This window comes from Ammospiza caudacuta, chromosome 1, assembly GCF_027887145.1.
Source record: "Ammospiza caudacuta isolate bAmmCau1 chromosome 1, bAmmCau1.pri, whole genome shotgun sequence".
Lineage (NCBI taxonomy): Eukaryota > Metazoa > Chordata > Aves > Passeriformes > Passerellidae > Ammospiza > Ammospiza caudacuta.
In genome coordinates this window covers 146,340,287-146,360,580 of record NC_080593.1, presented here as the reverse complement: position 1 = coordinate 146,360,580, position 20,294 = coordinate 146,340,287, and the positions used below count along the sequence as shown (strand labels likewise).

The 20,294-nt window shown below is 41.1% G+C and overlaps 1 protein-coding gene across 6 annotated transcripts in view; it reads right to left on the bottom strand.

The window, feature by feature from the left end:
- Positions 1-6,928, bottom strand: part of EFR3A (EFR3 homolog A) — a 75,496-nt gene extending 68,568 nt beyond the window's left edge. For 2 of the 6 annotated variants that reach the window (XM_058801132.1, XM_058801168.1), the window contains exons 1-2: positions 6,729-6,926; positions 2,271-2,324 (exon numbers count right to left, since the gene is read on the bottom strand). Coding sequence is in view for 2 of the 6 variants with exons in the window: in XM_058801152.1 (XP_058657135.1) it covers positions 2,271-2,280 (10 nt within the window). In the remaining 4 variants the exon portion in view is untranslated. Of the gene's footprint in view, positions 1-2,270; positions 2,325-2,433; positions 2,603-6,728 lie in introns of those variants that run through there. The other 4 variants (XM_058801177.1, XM_058801152.1, XM_058801142.1 and 1 more) reach the window with 4 other exon arrangements.
- Positions 6,929-20,294: the final 13,366 nt, after the last annotated feature.

Below are 20,294 nucleotides of genomic sequence, written 5' to 3'. Positions count from 1 at the left end.
TGATAATCCAAATATGCAATGAACAACTCATGCAGAGCCCAGCAGCCATGGCTGAGCTGAGGCTGAAGGAGAAGAGCATCCATCATCCATCAGCTGTGGCTAAATGACCTTTGCTCATCTCCCCCCTCAGTAGCACAGCCCAGTCCTGACTCATGCCTGTTTTTCCACAGCTAATATTGAAGGAGTTAAAAAGCACATTGTCCTGCCAGTGCTTCACACACAGTAACTTCAATACTGACCTCTGAAGTATCACCAGGTACAGATGAATTCCCCAGAAAGACTAATGAAGCTTTTACTCAGTCTCTATGTAATTCCAGTCATCTGGATCTCTCATGGTATTCCAGAACACTGCCTTCAGACCTATACATTCATTCAACTACTGTAAGAAGGGAGGGAGGGATAAAATGACCACCAGGAACTGCTACACAGACCCAGGAAACAAAGCAGGACAGTAGTGGATATGGGAGTTGGTCAGTATGACCCAAGAAGTCTATCAAAATTTCCTGGTAACTAGATACTGTTTTTCTACTTCATTTGTAAAGAACTCATTGTAACATGACAGAAAACAGAGATATTTTTGGAAAATATCTCACCATAACAACCTTTTGTTTAGGAATAAGTTTTATATGCACTTCCTATGTGTGGGATGAGAGAACTTATTGTGAAAATAAAATAAAATAAAAACAACACACAAAACCCCCCAGCCTTCAGAAACAACTGAGTATTTCAGATTTCAAGGACAAATACTTTAAAATTTCAAAGTAACACTGCAGCAGCAGCTTGTTTCATCAATATGTTCTGAAAAGAATCCTATGGAACCTTTGGGGAAGCCTGAATTAGCAGGCAGATTTCCTTTCCACATGCAACAGAGTTGAATTCCTGAAGGCTCTACCTCTATTGATTAGAAGGACAACCAGCCACAAAAGGATGCTTGCTTGCCTTAAAATCCCATTGTACTTCTTCACTGCCATAACTTTTGGAAGTAAAATATTATGAAAATACTTGTTGTTTCACAAGAATTGCAATGCACACATCTGTTAGCTTTCCTTTTCTTCACCCATGCAGTTACACTCATTAACACAGGCAAAGATAAATAAATGGCTCTGTAGTTCTGATGTCCTGCACAGATAAACATTGCAATCAGTTATTTGGGTCTCCTTTAGCTCCCATCTGACTGCAGTGATGCAAACTCTACTTGCATTGATATCAATGACCCTAAACATAAGCACTTCTGGTTTAAACAAAAACAAAACAAAACAAAACAAACAAAAACAAGAACAACAAAAAAGCCCCAAACAAAATACCCCAACCAAACAAAAAAATCCCAAGCAAATAAAAAAAAGTGCCTTACTTTTTCAGTTTAATTGGTTAAAAAAATTCCACTCACTCGTTCACATGACAGGTGTGACACATCTTACTTACACTAAGGTATTTGACATGAAATAAGGTATTTCAAATGACACAACACAGAACAACTGCAAGGCATTTCTAGTGCCCCAGAGTCACAGCTTATTACAAATCACAGCAATGAACAAATGCTCAAAGACTTCCTCATGAAATTAAGCATCCATGAAATTCACTACAAACCTGTATCAGAATGCACTCAGTGTGACTGGTACTGTAACTTTTTTGATAAAGCAGATTGCTTTATCCAAAGACTGGTGTTAGCAATCTTACTACAGATCACATAGAACTTTTTCTAAACAGAAAAAATTATTAATAGTTAATTTTATATTTTTCTAACACATTTTATAATTTGATCCTTTGAGTTAGAGAAATTTGCTACTCTTGAAGGTAAATAATTTGATTCATAGAAACATTTGCCTCAAAAATCTCACTTAACTTTGAATGTCAAAATTTTAAGTCTTATCACTTTTTATCCTAAATAGCAATTCTATCTTCTATAAACACTAGTTGTCATTTTCCAAAGATAGCATTATAGCTATATCAAAATATAGATTTTTAATATCAAAAATCTTTTTTAGATTTGAATCCAACTATTTCAGAACACAGTCTAAATCATAAAATTCAATGTTATACTGTGAAGCTGCAATCAAGAAGGCAAATGCAAAGCTCTTATTATTATTTGTAAAATATATGGAGATTTACAAAGGCAGAGACTAGATAATATTAACATCTTAGAAACATTATACTTGCTGTCATTTATAAGAATTCTTTCTCCTTTTTTTTTTTAATTTTTAAACCCCAAAGAAAATAACAGCAAACACTCCTATATATTGTATTAATGTACTTAAGATAAGAGTACTTACTGCCAGGCATTGTTAATCGGGGATCTGTCTTCAATTTTGTAAAAACATAAGAAGCTATGAAGAGAACAAACAAAAAAACAAAGTCAGGACCATAGCTTCAGACAATTTACATCCAAATATGCTCAGTAACCCATGCAGAATCAGCATTCTTCAGCTCCAGTACCAGAGGTGCTGTTACCACAGAAATGCAGACATCCTCTTAGCTGACCAGACTAGATGTAATTTTGCCTGTTCCTGAAATGCAGTCATTCTGCTCTTGCCTTTGATGCTGGAGTAAACATTTTCCTGCTGTGTACTGTGACCTTCCCAGGTGCCACTGTTCAGGATGATAAATCCTGCTCATCTCACAGGATATTTCCACTTCAGCTCTGAACCACAGCTCTGCCCTGCTCAAATGCCTGAGAGAGGCTTCTGCTCAACACTGCAAAAAACAACTGAAAAACCTGTGTGGCCCTTTCTAGGGCATTTTTCTCCCAGTATCAAAAAAGGCAGATTTCAGATCAGAGTGCAATCTCCTGTACACAATAGCAGCTCAAAGGATTTTTGATGCAATTAAACATATTCATAAAATGAACTCATCTGAAGTTACAACAATCTATTTTGGATATAAAAGTAGCCAAATATACTGTCCCTCCAATTAGCACTAAAATGCAAATTATTTGAAGATTTTTCTGTATTTACTAATTGTAAAATGGAAACTCAACACAAATGTACTTTTCCACAAATAAGAACAAAATGTCAGTTAATGATACTGAGTGTTGCTTTCTTCAAAAATAAAATAAATTTTAAATAAAAGATACTCAGCTAATAATTGTATGTATACATACACCGAAAAATTGTAATTCCACAGATGGATAATGTGAGAATAAGCATTTCATTTGGTCAACATATGTTTTAATGACCACATATTAAAGCAATGTTCATAGTTGCTAAAAATAAACTTTATTCTCATATATGCATTTCAATCAAGGGTTACAATTTGCTGACAGCAACTGGGATTAAAAATAGTACTTCAAAGTAAGTTATTTAAAATATGCCATCCATTAGAAAGCTGTATGTCCCTCTCCAAGGGCAGCATGAGAAACAGTGTAATTTTATTAAAGGAAAGATGCTGCAGATTGTCATGTCCAACAGACACATGGAGAAACAAAATCTCTGGTTCAGAATGCAGTTATGGACCTAGCTGAAACATTACAGAAATCAGATTTACTGATATAAAAGAAAATAAAGAAGAAAAGAACCTGGTGAGAGTTTCAGGGAGTCAAGTGCCAGAGACTCAGAAGTGTTTTACTGACCATCTCCAGCAATCAGGAATTCAATACATTTTCCTTAAACACAGCCACTGCTGCCAGCAAAGTCAACTCACTTGTACAAGATTTTAAGAAGAGTTTTCTGCAGAAATTACTAGAAAAGTTGTATCAACTAAGACATATAGCAAATATCTGTTTTAAAATAATTCACTGGGGTTTTAGTCATTTTATGATCTGTAACAGGACCAAAAATTCCACATGGAGGTGGCCTGGCCTCTACATGCAGAACAGAGCACACAATTTCCTCTCCATAAAGTCTTCAATCTCTGTCTCACTTGGTCTAGGACAAAGTTTCATCCACAGCTGCTGTCACCTGTTACAGCAGAACAGAAATAACCAAACCAAGAAACTCCCCACTCTCAGTTTGCTCAGCTATTTGTCACTGAGCTACAATTTTACCTAACAAAAGAGGGAAAACCCCCTCACAGAATTTGATGAAGCAGAACTTAGCTAATTCTCTAAAAGAGAACTATGGAAAATCACGTGATGCCATTTAGTTTTCTGGCCTAACACTTGCTGTTTAACACATTCCATGTCAATTTGTGACCTGTGACAGATCACCAGATGCAATTTATGGATATCAACTACTACACACTGCTTTCTTCACCAAAGCACCTGACTCCTGCATATGAAGAGGGTAAACAAAATCACACCTGCTTTTCTGTGGAGGACTAAGAGTCATTGTGTTTTTTCTAAGGATATAACAATAGCTCTAAATGTAATTATAATCAAAGTGCAAAGCTAGTGAATGTGCCTTAAAAGATAGAGGAACACTTTCATGACACATAAAATTGTTTTCTACAGAAAAACTTTCAGTTTTCCTTTGAGATGATTTTACACCGTTTGGCAAGGAAACCCAAGGCCAACACAACAAGGATAAAAATACAGTTTGTTCCATTTTTTTTTCAGTAACTAACCCAGGATCTGAAATTAAAGGATAGTTTATAAGCACAAATATTTCTTATTATCACAAGATTCCAGAAATGGCATTGAAAGCCAACCAGAAAAGCAGAGATTGTTTTCCTGTATGCCCTAATACAATGGACCTCTTCAAGAGACCTAAAGTGGAAAAATTTATATAACCTTGTGCTACAGGTAAAGAAAGAGAAGTCAGCACACCCGAGATTTTCTATTTTCTTCCAATAAGCCCTCTGTTATGTTATTATGTAACACCATAAATATTTAACTTGATTTTGAGTCTCCAAAATGAAATGGCCATCTGGGCTCCTTTCCCTTGCTCCAACTTAAGCCAAATAAAGGCAGAGGCTTAAGCACCTCTCACAGCCACACAGGCATGAACTGAAAAATTAAAATCCACTGCATATTTACTTTATAAATCACTTAGCTCCCCACTCATATTTCCTCTTTGAAAAATTAATCAATGCCTTTAGCTTTGAAAGTAGGCAAATGGCCAGTGCAATGCAAGATTAATAAATCACATGTTCATTCCTAAGTATAGACTGTTAAGCTCCAACTGTGATTCCCAGAACCCAAAAAATGTAATATAAAATGGATTTACATACCACAGTAATTCTGGGAAATACCTGACTTTAATCTGAATTATCTGATTCTCATCTGGAGAGGAAATGCCATGTATGAAGCTGGCTCAACCCTGCTCTCTTATCCAAGACAGAATGCAACTACAGAAAACATGATTTGCTTTCATTTCAAAAAATTACTTATCTTCAAATTGTTTAAAAATTGTGTGGTAACTTGTCAAGGATTGATCCCTTATGGAGCTAGGCTTGGCAGTTAAAAGTCATTGACACCAACCAAAGCTGTTTCTAACCTGTACTTTTTATAATTTAGATTTTATCATGATACTTGAATTGCCAACTCTGGTGAGTAATTTCACATCCCCTTCAACTTTCATGCAACATGAAATTTGTTCATTCTTTTCTACTGCACGAGTTTGGACCAAAAGTAGAGAGAAGTTACCGTCGATCACAAACGGCAAACATTGGTAACATCTAAAACAGATGCTGAAACACAAACTGTATTTTTATTACATTTTTGTAAGGTTTTTCCCTCAATCAGAAGTCAATCTCCTTCTAGCGGCCTTTTTTAGCCAAATATTAAAATTGTTGTCAAAAGGCTTAAATAAAACCTATGGATAAGCCTTTAGGCCTATCAGGGCACTACAATCAAGATCTCAACTCCAAACCACCAATTTCTCAAAGAAATTGTATCATACGTTTAAGAGCATTAACACCAAGATGTCCCAAACTTACTAGAAAAATATTTCATATTATTTAGAATTAATTACAAGTGCTTTAGGAAGTAACTACCTATAAAATCCCAAAATTTTGGCTGTTAACTCTGGGTTTAGCTTACCTACCTAGTTTGCACAGCAAACATTCACGTAGCTTTGCAAAGTGAAACACCTGGGCTGGCAAACTGGGTTTTGATACAGCAACTCAAACTCTGGTTTAAAGTTAGTTATAGGCTTTCCCACAAGTGCTACAGCAGCATAGACACAATCTAAACCACAATATTTGTATCTCAGCTCAAAGGACCACGAGATAACTTTCTGGATGTATCCAAAAATAAACGTCGTACTATGGTCTTCAGCAACAGGATTTGTGAACCCACACCTCAATTACCTAAAGCATGGCTCCGTGATGCACCATTAACTTTAAAGAAACCAAGAAAGCTCACAGTGTCGCCCTCCTGTCAATTTGCACTGTGTTCAGTTATTATCTCGCTGTCTAAAGGTCCGTTTGAGAAAAACCTGCTGAGGGAACTCCCAAAGCCACAGCCCCGCCCGGGGATGCGCTCGCTGTCCCCGGAGCTCCCGTGGCGAGCAGACCCGTCCGAGGTGGAGAGCCAGCCTGCCACCCTGCCACCCTGCCAGCCCTTCCGCCGGGAGCCACCCTGCCACCCTGCCAGCCCTTCCGCCGGGAGCAGCGCCCACAGGGACCGCCCGAGCCGCCACCGCGGCGGGTCCAGGCTGAGGCCATGCCCAGAGGCTTCTCCTCACCGCCAACCCGGCGGCCCGAGCCTCCCGCCACTCCCTCAGCGCCCACCCCTCCGGCGCGTCCTCCTCGTTCCCAAGCGTGGAGAAGGGGAAAGAAAAGAGAGATCGCAACGAGGAGGAGACCGCGAGGGTGAATACGAGTGGAGCACTGCCCAGCTGCCCCAAACTCACCTCAGCCTCCCATCCGGCTCCGTTTAGCAGCCGCCATCTTCACCGGCTCCCCCCGCCCGGTTAAGTGCTCTGTAGCGCAGTGCACGCCGGGAGTTGTAGTTCCATCCGGAGTAGTTCCGTCTCCTTTTCCGTCCATCCCTCCCACACAGCGAGGACACCGAGGGGTCTTGGCGGACGAAAAAGCTTCCCATCATGGCAAGGAGGGACAGCCCCGGGTTATGGGGCTGGCTGAGCTCCGCCAGGCGCGGACCGGGAGGGCGGAGGTCGCCGAAGCGGACTACAACTCCCAGAAGACTTGCGGCGTGGGCTCGCCAGCTGCTGGGGGCGGCGCTGCCCGTGTCCCGTGCTCGGCCCCGCGCCGTGAGGGCGGCTCGGTGCCTCGGGCGGCAGTTGGTGCCGAGTCCGGTGGGTCCGGCCTACGCAGACCTCACACCTCACAGGTGTGAAAACTCACCTACACAGACCGTGATACCAAACCCCAGTGAAGCCCAAGGCAGCACAATCTCTTAGTCTGTTTTCCTTGAAATAATACTGCCAGCTTCCAGATCTGATGCCTTTGATGCTAGATTTTCCAGACAAGCAAAGGGAAAACGGGTCTTTCACAGAATCGTTGAAGTTGGAAAAGACCTCCAAGATCATTGAACCCCACCTATAACCTTGTCAAGCAGACCAGGGCACCGAGTGCCAAGTCCAGTGGCTGAACACCAGCACCTCCCTGGGCACCCTTTTCCAATGCTGAACCACCCTTTCAGTGTAGAACATTCTCCTGATGTCCAGCTTGAACCTCCCCTGCTGCAGCTTGAGACCGTTTCCTCTTGTCCTGTTGCTTTTTGCCTGGAAAAAGTGACTGACCCCCACCTGGACCCAACCTACTTCCAGGCAGCTGTTGGGAACCAGAAGGTCCCCCTGAACCTTCCTTTCCCCAGGCTAAAAACTCTGAGCTCCCTCAACTGCTCCTTATCAGACTTGTGCTCCAGCCCCTTCTCCAGCACTGTTGTCCTTTTCTGGACATGCTGCAGCCCCTCAATGTCATTTTTATCATGAGGACCTGAAAACTGAACACAGAAGTTGAGGTGTGGCCTCACCAGTGCTGAGTACAGAGTGAGACTCAATGCTCTCACACTGTTGCTGATACAGGCCAGGTGCCGTTGACCTTCTTGGCCACCTGAGCAACACTGGCTCCTGTTCAGCCACTGTTGACCAGCACCTCCAGGGCCTTTCCCACCAGCATCTTTGCAGCCACTCTTCCCTGAGCCTGCAGTGCTGCCTGCAGCTGTTGTGACCCAAGTGCAGCACCTGGCACTTTGCCTTGTTGAACCTCATGCATTGGTCTTGGTCCATTGATCCAGCCTATAGCCCTAAAAACCCATTTCCTGTTGTAGTTCCTTCTAAAGGAGAACATGTTAATCCATTTGAGTTTATATCTTTCAGTTTATTCAGTTCTGCTATTGTTTCATCTGTTAAAAACTAGCCTTTCATTTTCTTACGCTTTTGAAACTGCTTGAAACTTTCCTTTCACCAATAGTAGAAACAGTATCAGTGTTTCACTTGTGTTCCTTGAAAACAATCCCTAAAACTGTGAAACTGAGGAACTGAGATGTCTACGCGTCTCACAGTTTTCAGCAGTATCCAAAACATGTTAATTTGGGAAAATTGGACAGGCTCTCACATGTGGGTGCAACTGAGCAAGTTAAAAGAATAAACTGTAGTCTTTCTTATTCATTTATATCATTTCTGAAATGCAGCTTATGGCTTTGAACTCTTGGGGCCAAACATAATGAAAGTGGTAAGACACAGTGAACATTCAGCCTTCCATAAATATGTGTATTGAGTTACTGCCTGCAAAGCAGAACATGTTGGCATTAGCAGCCAATTTCTTAAGGTTTCTGCCAACAATAGTCAGAACTACATAGATCTACATTTGCCCTTTGTCCTTTAAGTACAGCTGGTGATAATAATCCTCCTCATTTTCTGAAACCTAGAGGAAAGTTTTATTTTTTTTTTAATCAGCCAAAAATTCAAACGCATTATCATGGTTTTAACTCATTTCAGATGCAGCTTTAGTTCAAAGATCATCTTTCTAACCATCAGCTACAGTCTGCTCTCTTAACTGAAGTGTTTCATTCCAGCTATTTGTCTCATTTTTCTTTTCTCTGTGCATAAGGGCATGCAGGACATTCTCGTCATGCCATATGGTTTCAGCAGAATGCTGGCAACCAGTGCAATTGCTAGATCTTACTAGTTCTCTAAACAAAACAAGCAGCAAGCCAGGTTGGAGCCACTGCTCACAGATATTAAATGTAACACTGTGAGTAGCATCCTGATTTCTCTAAAACAGTTTAAAACCAATTTAAGTTGCCTGACATTATAGTTCCTCTTTCTGTGATGAAGAACCTTTATTCTCTGAGGGTTTTCAAAATGTTTTGCCCCATTTTTATTGTTTTAAACACATCTGTGTATGTGGAGTAGCCTTACAGAGTTCAGATAGCAGAATAAATACAGTGTTGGGGTTGAGGTTTGTTTGAAGACAGCTGATATGTTTCAAAGCAGGCTTCTCTTATTACATTATTACATAAACCATGTGGTATGTAATACTTAATAAAAGTCAATAAAGCCCTTAGCATTATTGTAGTGCTGTTGTTTAAAACAACTGTTTTTCTAATTCAGTTTCAAAACAGAGGAAACAGCTGTAGTCTATGAATATACGTGTTGATCTCTTTGAGCTTCCTTATGTGTTATGTAATGGGTAGCAAATTTAGTTGTGAATTACAAGAATTTTTCATTTTAATGAGGACATCAGAAGAGTATCTGAACACCTTTTTGTCCAATGCCAATTTTTCATTTACTGTCAATGAAAGATGGACCTGATACTTTGACCACATTTGTCTGACAATCAACCTACCCAGTAAGATTAAGAAAAAGTTGAATTGAATATATAAAACATTGCTGCATGGGTAATTTGCAGCCAAACTATCTGGTTTTACACCCCCTCATCCCAAGCCCATCAAAGTGGACTGGCCAGTTTTGCTTGAATATCTCCTAAATCTTCTGGAGCAACAGTTTGTACACATGCTGGTCCACATATGCACAAAACTCCATGGCCCAAGTTACCTTCTTTAAAAAATGATGCTCATCATTTTGGAGCAGGTCCAGTGGATAGCAAGAGAGGTAATTGGAGGGAGCTGGGCCTGAGGGAAGAGACAACAGAGAGGGGACCTCATCAATGTCCGTCTGTCTGTAGGGAGGTGTCAGAGGATGAACCAGGCTCTGCTCAGTGATGCCCAGCAATAGCACAAGATGCAATGGGCAGAAACTGATGCCCAGAAAGTTCTACCTGAATATGAGGAAGAATTTCTTTACTGTGTGGGTGACGGAGCACTGGCACAGAATGTCCAGAGAGTTGCTGGAGTCTCCCTTACTGGTGATATTCAAGAACTGTCTGAATACAGTCCTGTGCCATGTGCTATGCGATGACCCTGCCTGAGCAGAGAAGTTGGAGCAGATGACCCACTGTGGTCCCTTCCAGCCTTACCCAGTCTGTGATTCCGTGATTATTATATTAGCAGAACTTTTAGAGCTTTCACTTGAGTAGTATCGAAAATGTGAGACTGAAACATCTTGTTCAGCAGCCAATAATAAAATGTGAATTGCATGAGTAATTTGGTAGCAAAAGGTTCTTCATTTTCTGATTGGATTAGCAAGTCACCTAAGACTGCAATGATATGTTCAGTATTTACAGCAAGCAGCAATAAGTACTTCAGTTTGAAGTGCTCATGGAGGTTCAAAAGGTATCAAGAATTAGTTAGCCTTAAATGGTCTAAGAGAATGAGCTCTTCAAGAACTTTTAAAGAAAAAAAATAAAGTAAAAAAATCTCAAAAAATTAACGTATCCCAATAACAATATAATGCAGGAATAATAGAAACCTGATAATGGTTTTATACCTGTGTAAGAAGGATAATGTTAATTGTAAAATGTTGCAGATAAAGAAAAAGAGATAAGGGAATATTCATTACTCATTCACAGAAATGAGTAATGGGTGCATTAGTGAACATTAATAATCCAGTTGCTGAGCAGTTATAATCCATTATAACATTAATTTCAGCTTTCAGTAATGAAAAACAGGAGTTTTCATAGCAATGACTCCATTGCTTGCTCAGCCACCATTAAAGAAAGCCACTCAAACGCATTTAATGAAATGAAAATGAAATGTTGTAATTGTATAATGAGACACCAAATAATAATTTTGTTTATATGTTTTTTGTTGTATTTTTCCAACCTTGCATTTTTATGGTTGATTCTATAAATGGGTGGCAACTACAGCATTTTATTACCATCCGAATATGGTTGGTGATATGTTTCCACCAGCCCCATGTAGCCAGTGGGAAAGTCTAATGGGGAGTAGAGGCTGATGGTGGATTGTCGTGGCCTGAATGTAGTCACACTGCCTCCAAGTGCCACTGTGCTGGATGACTTGAAATTCCAATATTAGCAGGAGTCAAAGGCAGCCAAATTGATATCACTGATGCATTTTTCTCAGTCCCTCTGGCAGCAGAGTGCAGACCAAAGTTTGCTTTTGCTTGTAGGAGTGTCCAGTATAACTGGAATTGACTGCCCCATGGGTGGAAACACAGCCCAACCATCTGCCATGGACTGACCCAGACTGCACAGGAAAAGGTGGAGCCTCAGAACACCTGCAACATATCAATGATGTCCTTGTGTGGGCAATACAGCAGAAGAAGTTTTTGAGAAAGAAAAAAAAAAATCCGAATTCTTCTGAAAGCTGCTCTTGCCATAAAACAAAGTAAGCTAAACAAACCTGCACAGGTGTGGCAGGACTCTCCCCCTACCACAGAAGAGCTTATCTGTTCTGTCAGCTGGTGTGATTCTGGGCATTCTCCCCCTCACATGAATTAGTGAGATCACCCAGGCTGGACATTTGTCTGGTAGGGAGTTATCTCTGGTGCCAGAGGTGGAATTCCCAGCTGACAATAAACATTTGGCCTTGAGAACAAGATGTAGGGAGATAAGCTGGAACTTCTGACTGACAGACACTTCACTTTACAAACTATAAAAGCTCCACAAAACTTTCACCAAATCAGAAATCTCCTACACACACCCTGAAAACATGTAGGGCTTTCCCCCAAAGTTTGGATGCAAACTTTGTGGTTATTTTTCTGGAAATTGAGTGAAAGGATTCTATATGTACTCCATCATCAATTTAGTGGTAGCATTTTTATCGTGCACTGTATTTTTTATCTACTCATAATTCTTTTTGTTTTGTCCTGCTTAGTAAGTATTCTGTTTAAAATCTTGTATCTGTTAATCTTGTATCTATTCAATAAATAATCCATTTTATAATAGACTTAATCAGCCATTCTTAAGAACTTGCAAGCGAGAGCAATTTGGTGTGCAGGCTGCATCGAACAGAGCTATTGCCAGAAATCTGAGTCAAAGGCAGGACTTGTCTAACCTTTCCCTCCCTCCCTCCATAACAACAAGAGATCAAGTTCTTGGGAAATAAAATGGTAGGATAGATGCAATCCATGGAAGTGGTTAACAAAATAGCTGTCCTCAGTGGCTAACAGGAAGGAAACACAAGCTTTCCTAGGCCTAGTGGGGTTCGGGAGTGTGGTGCTTTGAGAGGAATTGAGTTTTTTGGGATGCACGTTCCAGGTTATAGTCAGCTTGTTGGCCCCTTTAGCAAGTGATCCAGAAGAAGAAATATTTTGATTGTGGCCTTGAACAACAGGAGGCCTTTGGCAGTGTGCCCAGGTGGCCAAGAGGGCCAATGGCATCCTGGCCAGTATCAGGAATGGTGTGGCCAGCAGGAGCAGGGAGGTCATTCTTCCCCTGTACTCGGCACTGGTGAGGCCTCACTTGGAGTATTGTATCCAGTTCTGGGCCCCTCTCTTTAGGAGGGACGTTGAGTTGCTTGAGCGTGTCCAGAGGAGGGCAACGAGGCTAGTAAGGGGCTTGGAGCACAAGCCATATGAAGAACGACTGAGGGAGCTGGGGTTGTTTAGCCTGGAGAAAAGGAGACTAAGGGGCGACCTCATCACTCTCTACAACTTCCTGAAGGGTGGCTGTGGTGAGCTGGGGGTCGGTCTCTTTCTCCGGGCGACAACCGATAGAACAAGAGGACACAGTCTCAAGCTGTGTCAAGGGAGATGCAAGTTAGAATTAAGAAGGAAGTATTTTACAGAAAGAGTGGTCAGGTACTGGAATCATCTACCCAGTGAGGTGGTGGAGTCATCATCCCTTGAAGAGTTCAAAAAAAGACTGGATGTGGCACTTGCTGCCATGATCTAGTTGAATAGTTAGAACATGGGTTGGACTTGATGATCTTATAGGTCTCTTCCAGCCTTGAATTTCTGTGATTCTGTGATTCTGTGAAACAGCTCTTGGTCCTGTATTGACAGGACCAGCCATGCAGAACACGCTCTACACTGCAGCAGGGGAGCAGGGTGTCACCTGGAGCCTCTGGTAAAGTGTACTGGTTTGAAAGCAAACCAGTGGGAGAGCCCGTCAGAACTACAATTTGATAGGAAAATTAAAATAAATGCAATTGTACAAAACACTGACAGAGTCAGAATACAACCTGATAACCCTGTTGTTAAGGGTGTTGGTAGCAGACCAATCTAATGGTGGCTGTATTCCTCTTGGAGTAATAGATATGGTTCTGTTGCAGCAGTGATCCTGTAGAAGGATGTGGTCTTCCTCTGATGGTTCAGTGCTGATGTAGACGGGCGGAGTCTTCCTCTGGGAATCCAGTGGATAAGGCTGCTTGTGGTGCTCCAAACCCCAGGTTATATCCAGGTAGGAATGCTTGGCTCCTCCCTCTGGGCAGAGCATCTCACAATGGGAGGATATAATTTTATCAGTCATACAGAGACTTGATGGCCCATTAACAGAAGATATCCCCCCCAGAGAGAGTTGTGAGGGATGGGTCATGGAAGAGATAAAGAACACTGGCCCACCTGGTTTTAACAGATAGAATATATACTTGCTTAGATCTTACATTGTAACCTAATGCACAGAGGACCTCAGGGGAAACCCAAAGTCACTCCAAGAAGCCAGAGTGATCAAGGATCAGAAGCCTACTGTACTCCAAGTCATGGATCCGGAGGGGTGAAGGAAGCTCATGAAATGGCAAAATAATATTTATCTGTGAAAGGATGAGGGACAAAGGTTAATGAAAATGTGGGTCAGGTATGGAGATGGTTTAGGGACATACTTTAAGTTATGTGTGTGGGTAAGAATGGATCCCAGTAATGACAAATAAATAGAATGGAACACTTGGAAGATATATAAATTATGTGGGATTTGAGTATGACTCAAATAGTACGGAATAAGGGATGGAGACTGCATTGGGCCTGACTGAGGCAAAGGTCACTTTTCCTTAGCAGCCCTCTCAATGCTGTGCTCTGCATTGGTAGCTGGAGGGGTGTTGATAACACACGAGTGTTTTGCTACTGCTTGTCGCAGACATTTTTTCATAACAATCCTTTCTTTAGGATTTTCCCTTCTGGGAAGCTGAGGCCCCAGAAAAAGCATGTAAACAATGGTTATCTGCTGCTGTGGAATGCAACAGGCGAACTTGTCATTGGCCCATGTTGGATGTGTACAATTAATGGCCAATCAAGGACCAAGCTCTCTCTGGGACAGAGTTGGAGAGAGCTCCTTTGTTATAATTATTTTCTATTCTATTCTTAGCTTCTGAGAACCTTTCTTTGTTATAGTTATTTTCTATTCTGTTCTTAGCTTCTGAGAACCTTTCTTTCTATTCCTTTTAATATAGTCATAATGTTTTATATATATATAATAAAATAATAAATCAAGCCTTCTGATCATGGAATCAACATTCTCATCTCTCTCTCATCCTGAAAACCCTTTGTGACCACGGTCACAGCTGCCGAGCACTGCTGGCACAGCAGCTGTGCTGTCTCTGTAACATTCTTCATGCTCCCCTGTCAAGGGCCTGGGAGTGGGCAAGATCCTGGGAGGGGGCACAAGCAGGCCAGCTGACCCAAATTATCCAAATGGATATTCTATGGCATCACCTCAGATATAAAAGCTAAGGCAGGGAGGAGGAATGGGTGGCATTTGTTATTTAACAATGTCTGCCTTCCAGAGTAGCTGCCCCATTTGTTGAAGCCCTGATTCTGGGAAGTGGCTGAACATTGATCACCAATGGGAAGTAGAGATCAATTTTTGTTTTCCTTTGCTTATGCACTCACAGACCCTCAACTGCCTTATCTCAACCTAGTAGTTGTTTTCCTTATTTTTCTCTCCCCTGCCCTACTGGGGAGTGATAGAGCAGCTGGGTGAGCACCTGGCATCCAGCCAAGGTCAACCCATTACAGCATTGTTAAAGTGCAGAGATAAAATCCCCAGGGCGTGTTAGCACTTTCACTCTGCCATTGTTAATTTTGTCAGGAGCCATGGTGGATGCAAAGTGACGATATTAACCAGCCGTGAAAAGCAAAGCAGAGAGTTCCTGCCAATTCCAGACCATCCAACAGTTCTTGTTTGATATCAGGTTTTTTACCCAGTTTCATCTCAAGTGAGAGTTCTCAGTGACAGCTCTGCTCACTGGGATGACATCTGTCAGAGGGACAGCAAAAATAGATTGGAATGACTACATTTTTTTTATAAATTCCCAGGAAGAGGTGAGCAGCCACTGACAGAAAAGTCTCACAGATGTCTTAGAGCAAAAATCTTAAACTTGCAGCCCAAATCCCCACATACCTTTCAAAACCATGGCCATATATACTTGGAGAGTTAATTCCACATCATGTCAGTATTACAGAATACTCAAGGGAGTAAGAAAGGTTCTCATATGACATATATCTACACAGATATGTATTTGGTAACAAATAAGAATAAATCCTCTGAATGATTAAGTCATTAATTGCCTTAAAAATGCTTTACAACAAAATTATTCAGAGGAAACATTCTTATTTCATTGGATTACATATTTTCCATCCTTTCTGACATCAGGAATGTTCATAATTATGATTTTTTTCTGGCAGAATCTTGATAGATTTTATTTTTAGCATAGGCAGTGTTTCTATAAATTTAATGGGGTTTCAGTACCATATCCAAGTGAGGTCTGTGTGATTAAAATTTAACTTGTCCAACTGAGGGCAGGAGGAGGAAGTACAGAGCTTTCACCAAAGGAGTGGATGACAATGTCATGCCTCAAACATTCCATGTGAAACTCTGATTTCCTGAAATGCTATCTGTAAGGAGAGCTAGGCACATGGACAGGTGGTCACACTAAAGTATTTTATGGTCCAAAATCAGTGACTTTATGTTTTAGTCAAGTTCCCACTCCATTCTACTGAGCTGCTGATGTACCTTGGCATATTCTGTGGATCTTCACTTGAAGTATTCTCTTCCCTTTGCTGTAAAAAAGGAAAATAGTGTCAAAATTTTTGATTACCATACAATTCAAAAATAGAATCTAATTTTTCTCTTTCATTTTCAGTGTTGGCTAGATTATATTTTTTTTTGGTAACCAATTAAAACCTACTAGAAAAGAATGAATGTGCTCCAAGAATCTTTGCTTTTGCTGCAAAAACTGTTTATTCTGTGTCATTTAAAGTACTGGCAACAAATAATGCACATTATGTCCTATAACTTTTTTTTCCCTTGGTTTCTCAGGCTTTTGCAATCACACTGACCAGTCTCTAATAAGTTGGGAACCAACAGGTCAATTTTAGCCACACTGGACAATGACAGAAGTCTCACAGGTAAAATGGTTCTGGAGGTTTTGTGAAAATCTCTAAAATGTGGGAAAAGTGAACTGAATTAATGACCTCACTGAAAAAAAAAAAAGCCTCACATGAACTCAGTATTTTTTTTGTGGTTCTTGGCTTGGCCGTGCTGTGCCTGAGAGCTACAGACATAACCAACAGCAGACAGAACAGATACAACACCAAGCCAGGCCTGACTGTGCTTCTTTCTTCCCAGATGGCAGTGAGGGAATGTGGGGGCTACTAAAATGTCATGGAATGAGATCATTATGAACATAAGAGAAGAATTTGAATTATCACAGTGCAGGTGCAGGTACAGGTACAGGTATGCAAACCCATGCAAAATCAAGATTTATTGGTTCCATTGGTCACAGAAAAAAACTGTTTTTCCTGTTGATACTTTTTGGATAAAGACATGTCACATCCATAAAAATAACCAAATACATTTCTAAACGACCTGTGGGTGACAGCCTCCACTGACTAAAAATAGACCTAATTTCCTATCACAGTGGGCCAGATTTTCAGCCTGTGTGAACTGGCAGGATTAAAATGAAATTAATTGAATTGTGCTGACCTAATGCCAATTTGCCCTTTGGTTTAGGATGTTAAAAATACTTCCTAGGAAATATATTAAAAAAAAAAAAAAAAAAAAAGAAGGGCAGGAATAAGTCTTGGGAAAATGGATATAAAATTATGCTAGGAAAGTAAAATATCGACTATTTTAAGAGTATCAAGATTAAGTAGGATATTCAACCCTTTCTATCCCAAAACATTTCTCAGGTTTCTTTACCCTGTGTCAGGAAACAGGGTCTGTTTGGAGAGGAGACCTGGGCTGGGGCAAATGCCAGAAGTGTGGACACAAGGAGGAGACTGGGACTGTGCAGGGGGGTCGGTGATACCAAGACACACAGAGTGGCACTGGGACAGCAGGACCTGGAACCCCTCTTGGTTTAAATGCACAGGCTGAAATGCACAGTCTGTGCTCACTACAGCATTCTCCCTCCTGCGCTTGCAGCAGACACCAAGGCACAGGAATCCCACTGCCTCTCTGCTGATACCTCATCTTCATAGGAAATGCTGCCTGACTTGAAATACCAGGGTTAAGAGTAGGTAATGAATGTCCTGGGTCAACTCACATAATTTGTTTTAAAAAATAAACTCCTCCCTGTTCCAATTGCTGATAAGTCCAAAAGATTTTTCAGCTGTGTTATAATGTTTAACCCACTCAGTCTTTTTAGATAAATTTTGAAATAATGCTACATGGAGCAAAATGTGCAGGAGATTTTATTTTGAAAATAACAGAGTAGATGTAATTTTTTTTTTGCGGCCATTATTATTTGGCTCATAGGTCAGATTTGCATTTTCCTGCAAAGTTACAATGTGGGCAGTAGATAAATAAGTCACAAGCTCTGTTTAAGAAATGCCAGGAGGTGGCGTGTGCCTACCTAATTTCCTTCCTCAGACTCAAGCACGGAGTTTTGCACTGCACGTACCTGATCATATATATATATATATATATATATATATATACATTTGCTTCCACTTGGACTTCTGCCACATTCTAGGTACATAGCAATTAGTGTTTACCAAATGAGAAACTGTTCTCTAATTTGTTTGCTCATTGCTGTTCACTGCATTGCTGCCCCAGTGGAGTATTTGTTACCTCTTCAGATTTTCCTTTTGTAACTTAATTTCCTGGTGGACTTTTGCCTTAGTGCTCATCAATATTTATTTCCTCACTAAATGTACATTCTAATTTGCTTTTTATAGCCCCATTTTGAGATGAGTGGACAAGACACTTTTACTTCATTTGAATTGAGGCACAGGCAGATTAAATTTTGGGACCTAGAGTTTGCAATGCAGAAAACTTAGGTTTTTCTTTCTGGCATTTTGTTGAGGAGGGCTGTTGTGGCTGCTCTACCAAATGGCGCCTTGTAGAAAAGCAATCATTTTCAATACCTATCTACTGATTTCCCATGCCTCCAGAAGCTTCCCCTCTAGTCTTGTCTCCTAGATCTAAGGTTCATCTTGTTTCTTAATCCCTCTGCACCCCCATGAGTGGAGAGGAGTAGGTGTTGTTGCTTCTTTCCTTGAAAAATTTGCAAAACTGTAACTGCTTGCCAAGGACAAGATAGGGTTTTTGTGTTATGGGAGAGGTGGGCAGACCCTATAGTTCAGGGGGACTAAGGAAGAGGAGACTGGGTGGAGGCAGAGCCCCTGTAGCTTGCTGTATCTCAAAGGCTTCCAGAGTCCTACTGGCATCTCAGCATTCCTCACCAAAGCCTACAAAAAAAAAAAAAAAAAAAAAAAAAAGCCCCGAAAAGCATGGGAATTCCCCTTCATGCCTCACAGCCCCTTGGTCTTCTCAGCCCCTTCATTAATTTCTCATGGTTTTCTTCAGGCATCTCCTCCTTTCCTTTTCCCCCCTTCCTGCCCACATTGCCACTGTCATCAAGCTGAATTTTGCCTACAGAACTGAAATACTGACTAAAAGCTGCTCCCACCGAAGACATAAAGTATTTCCCAATCCTCTCCTCTCCTCTCCTCTCCTCTCCTCTCCTCTCCTCTCCTCTCCTCTCCTCTCCTCTCCTCTCCTCTCCTCTCCTCTCCTCTCCTCTCCTCTCCTCTCCTCTCCTCTCCTCTCCTCTCCTCTCCTCTCCTCTCCTCTCCTCTCCTCTCCTCTCCTCTCCTCTCCTCTCCTCTCCTCTCCTCTCCTCTCCTCTCCTCTCCTCTCCTCTCCTCTCCTCTCCTCTCCTCTCCTCTCCTCTCCTCTCCTCTCCTCTCCTCTCCTCTCCTCTCCTCTCCTCTCCTCTCCTCTCCTCTCCTCTCCTCTCCTCTCCTCTCCCCTTTTTCATGTATTTAGTTACATGAATATGCCAAGTTCAGAAATAGAAAGCTGTGGTAAAGGTGTTTTTTTTTAAATCTAGTTTTTGTTGAATGCATCAGCCTGGGAGGAGGTCATGCCCTGATGTGACATCTGTGCCTGCCAAATGTGGGACTGGTTTCAGCTTTGCTCTCAGGTGTGCCAGCTGGTCCTGCATGCTCAAAACTGATTCTGTGAGCCATATGTCCTTCATTAAGGGTTCACATTAGGGGCCACCCTAAAGACAAAATTCATTAGGGCCAAAACTGATCAAAAAGTTGGCAGCCAGGAAGGGCAGCATTGCCACAGCTGGGTTACTGCTGTCTGTGAAGTGACCTGATGCTATCATTCACATTCTTTTTCTTTAAGCACTGAAATTTATTAATTTTGCCCAGAGTGATCTAGAACTTGCCCAGCCAAGTGCCATATCTTAATCCTCTGAGCTTATTCCTGCTCTCTGGGAACAAAGTAATTTGATTTTCCCAAGCTGAGATGCCCAATGGAAGAATGAAGGACTGAGTCTGTATTTAAATACTATTCAATCTGATTGAAAAACCCAAACCACACAAAAAGTATAAAGAGGACATAGTTTTAAAATGCAGTTTCTTGATGTTCCTGAACTCTAAAACCATTTCAAGAAATGCTGTTCACAAAATCACTGGCAGAGTTGCTTTCTGACATTGCTTTGCCTGACAGAAGGAAATTCAGTGAAATAAGCAAGATTTGTGTACATGTGAACAGACAAAATTTAGCTCTGAGTTGTTCATCTGCTGTGACTGCAGTAGAAAATATTATCTGAACATATTCTGTTCTTTATCTTGGGATGATTTTGACAGAAGAGAGATGACATTTATTCTGTATTTAACATGTCTCAGGAAATTCTGTAAAGTTTTAAATAGAAAAATATCTATAGCCCTTTCTAACCAATTCTGCCTCTGTGAATA